The sequence below is a fragment of the Marmota monax genome, unplaced genomic scaffold (genome assembly GCF_021218885.2).
Source record: "Marmota monax isolate L192 unplaced genomic scaffold, Marmota_monax_Labrador192_F-V1.1 WCK01_AAM20220418_F8-fsc03205, whole genome shotgun sequence".
Taxonomy (NCBI): domain Eukaryota; kingdom Metazoa; phylum Chordata; class Mammalia; order Rodentia; family Sciuridae; genus Marmota; species Marmota monax.
The window spans coordinates 1-3,836 of record NW_026692895.1 but is presented as its reverse complement, the minus strand read 5'-3'; the positions used below and the strand labels follow the sequence as shown (position 1 = coordinate 3,836).

The 3,836-nt window shown below is 40.6% G+C and overlaps 1 protein-coding gene across 1 annotated transcript; it reads right to left on the bottom strand.

Moving 5' to 3' along the window:
• Positions 1–865: 865 nt before the first annotated feature.
• On the bottom strand, positions 866–3,798 carry LOC124096796 (TIP41-like protein). Its single transcript, XM_046450800.2, has one exon. The coding sequence runs from the start codon at positions 3,692–3,694 to the stop codon at positions 2,876–2,878; it is 819 nt and encodes a 272-aa protein (XP_046306756.1). The 5' UTR covers positions 3,695–3,798; the 3' UTR covers positions 866–2,875.
• Positions 3,799–3,836: the final 38 nt, after the last annotated feature.

Below are 3,836 nucleotides of genomic sequence, written 5' to 3'. Positions count from 1 at the left end.
GTTGTGTCCGCAGGGAAAAACAAAAAGAAATTCTTCTTCTTGGTTTTTGTCCATGTGCATTTTCTTTCTTTCTTTTCTTTTTTTGGTACTGGGGATTAAACCCAGGAGTGCTTTACCACTGAGCCACATCCCCAGCCCTTTTTATTTTTTATGTTGAGACCAAGACTCACTAAATTGCTGAGACTGACTTTGAATTTGTGATCCTCCTGCCTCAGCCTCCTGAGTCACTGGGATTACAGGTGGGCACCACCAGGTCCAGTTGTCTATGTGCATTTTCTGAATCCGCAGGGTGGTCAGGAGAGCAGAAGCTTTGGGTTGAACATGGATGATGCAGTCATTTCCAGGAAGAAGTGTCATTCATTGTTGTTTCTTCCCCAGGAGCCCACAGTCTTCATTACAACCTCATAGTGAGATGTCAAGGTGGATCTGTGCTCTCAAGGTTCTTTGCTCAGGGTCGCTTGGATGATCAGCCCTTCCTGTGCTATGACAGTGAGAGAGGCAGCGTAGTGCCCTGTGCACTATGGGCAGAAACAGTCCTGGGACCAGAGACTTGGGACACAGAGACCCAGGACTTGTCAGAGAGTGGCAAGAATCTTAGAGTGACCCTAGCAGATATCAACTTCCTGAAAGAGGAGAAAGGAGGTGAGTGTGGGCAGGGGCAAGGGTGATATGAGGATTTCTCCATGAAGGATGAGAACAGAGAGCAGGGATCTGTCCCTTTTTGTAGCATAGAGCATGGGATTGGTGAAAAAGCATCATCTCATGATTTTTGTCTTTCCTTCCTTCCAACTGAAAATTTAATCATGATACTGAAAAAAGGAAGGCATGGAGAGAAGGAAGGGAGTTACAAAAGCAAGAACACATATCACATACTACAGTGCTGCTATTTGAAAATAGTCACATAGATTTGTGCATCAGATAGCCCTGAAGATGACAGTGGCCTTGTCCAAATCAGTGTATTGCATTCCTAAACTACATTTCAGATAGAAGAATGACCTGGCTGACATCAATGTCCTGCAAAAGGTGCCAGATGAGCTGACCCTAGCCAGAGCTGAACTGGAGATGCTGACTGAGAACCTGACGGAAGACTTGGCCTATCTGAAGTAGAATCAATCATGAGGAGGCCAAAATTTAATTTTTTTTCCTCCCAGACCTCAAAATTAAAACATCAGGTTTGCAAATTTGGAGATAAAACATGACCTGTGTAAGTGGCCATTTGTTTTGGATGTGCCCGTGCATGTATATTGCTGCTACTGTTGTTTTTAATGGTTCTTTTTTTTTTTCAGTAATTCCTTATTGTTTATTCTCCTCTTACAAAAAGACACTTGTAACAAATAAATATAAAATGGTATATATCATATTTATCAATGGCCAAATACACATTTTCTTGTTATCCCCCACAGGAATAAACTAATGAAATTTTTCAGAAGCACACTTACCCTTCTTTAAGGAAAAAAAGTCAATTCTTTTAATTCTCCATAATTTTTAACAATGGATTCTCAAAATAAGTAATCTAAATCTACTCAGGGACAAGACATCTATATCAAAACGTTAAAAAAAAAATACACATGTGTACACACTCACACAATGAGTGAAATGATGTTGCCCAGAAACTATAACTAATGAATATTATTAAAAGTTTTTCATTTCTTATGAGTCTTTTGTGTTTAGATCTGCACAGTGTATAAAACAAAGCTGGGTGCAATGTACGTATATATGTACATACTTTCCCATCCTAAAAGAAAGCATTAAATACAGGTATATTTAGTATACACAGAACACAAAATTCTGATTTCCTATACCTTGGAGGTAATGCAGAAGGCAGACACATACCAAAACTACATGTGACCAATTTACCCTGACTGTTTGGCTCACAATAATGTACAAAATTTGAGCAATGATTAATAACCAAGTGTATTTTTTCAGTAAACCTTATCTTCAGGCCAATACTTGAAGAGTTGAGCTTTGCTAATGCTTTCAATTAAAGATTCTTATTTAACGGTTTTTCCATCAAGTGGAAATATGCACAACAGTTATTTCAAGAACAAAGGGGGTGATTTTTCCCTGTCCTTTAAAAAATCATTTGTAAAAATCCATTTCAAGTAATCCCTTAGTTGATGCTTACATAATTTTCTACTTTATGAAAACAATCTAGAAAGGCAGAAAATAATATAAAATGTTTAAAGGGTCATCATCAAAATAAACAAATGGATTTTAAATTTATTTTTATATAGCTTCTGAACTAGCTAGGTCCCCAAGCTGAAAAGCACCTAGAGATAGCTCTGACACCCTAGGTTCAAGTCTCCACGTACATAACAGCTTCAGTTCTCCAAAACACTAGGGGGATGGATTTCAGTTCCATGTCTAAAACTTTCTTTAAACTCAAAGGTAATTCAAAAGGTATATATAATAGGGGGTAGATACATTTGAAAATTTTTGTGGGTGAGGATCATTAAACTGTGGCAAGTCACAACTCCATAAGTGCAAATAAACATTGGAAAGCCCAAAGCCAAAGCCAGTACATGAACATGCACAATCCAGGATTCAATGACCAAGTAACCTCTTCATGGCAGAAGTCAGTGTTTCATGATGGCTGCAGATTATGTCCCCACTCTGAAGTCCCACTCTGTGATAATTCATAAATCCAAACTTAACTCCAGAATGTGTAAATCTGAAGTGTGAATTTGGAGAGACAGTACAAACAGCGGTTGAGTGGACCTGCCTGCAACAATTTTTATTTTTAACTTTTTTTCCTTTAAGGCTACAGAAGATCTGCACATAAACAAGGCAATTAATTCTCATAATAAAAATACCCCCTTACAAATAGCCAAAGTGTTCAGTCAGATTCCATGGTGAGTATATGCTGTAGTACATTCTATTCCACAGGTGTACATTCTTGTGAGTCTGCAGGGTTAGGATCCATTCTTTCTGGAAATACCAGCTTCTCACAAACCGCCTCCTTTATTGGTAAATACTGTGATATTTCATTAGGTTCCGTGAACAGGGAAGGTGGGACATGCATTAAATTAGCAATTTTGCTCTCTCTTGATGTGTATTCTCGTAACATGTAGGTCTTGTCTGCCTCATGGTAAAGCCTCGTGTCGTTCATTCTGATAAGCACCCCATCAATCCTCAGGAAAAACCGCAACAGCAGAAAAAAGCTAGAAGGCATTACTCTAATTTTCACACTCAGGCTTGAAACACCATGATCATGAAGTTCATCCTCAAACAGGAGAACTTCTTCAAAAAATTTAATCTGTTCTCTGGCTTTCAATTTCTCTGTATCTATATGATCTGTTGTAGGTACAACCTTTAATTTAAGAGATTCTCCAAGTAACGTTCCTTTATAATCTGTCGTATAGGTCCAATCATAGGGCTTAATAACCTCTTTGGAGTGTTCGCCCTCCGTCCTGCTTTCCTGCCACTCTTCGGCACAGGCCACTTTAAGCATTCCTTGGTAGTTGTTTACACATCTTAATGCATCTGTAGCATTGAACTCGATCCCAAAGCCAGAGCAGTGCTGGATTCTTAAGACATTGTCTCCAAACATCATTTCAGGGAGAGAAGGCATGTGCAATTCATCTGCTAACCTCTCCACGTCCGCTGACTTCATGATGTGGGTCTTGGAGGCCGTCAGCTTCCAGGGCCCGAAGGAGAAGTCCTGGTGGCTGCTCTGGAAGCCGTGGATCATCATGGTGAGGCGAGTCCGCAGGCCGCACCGGACGCTCGGGAAGGTGGCAGCGGCGGCGATCACCCGCGGCGGCGGTGCCTGCGGCCCTTCGCGCTGGGCTCCCGAGCCGTTACCATGCCCGCCGCACCGCCCCTCACTGCTTTAA

Bases quoted from the DNA above. Each gene is read 5' to 3' on its own strand.
- LOC124096796 (XM_046450800.2), bottom strand. From the start codon at position 3,694: ATGATGATCCACGGCTTCCAGAGCAGCCACCAGGACTTCTCCTTCGGG.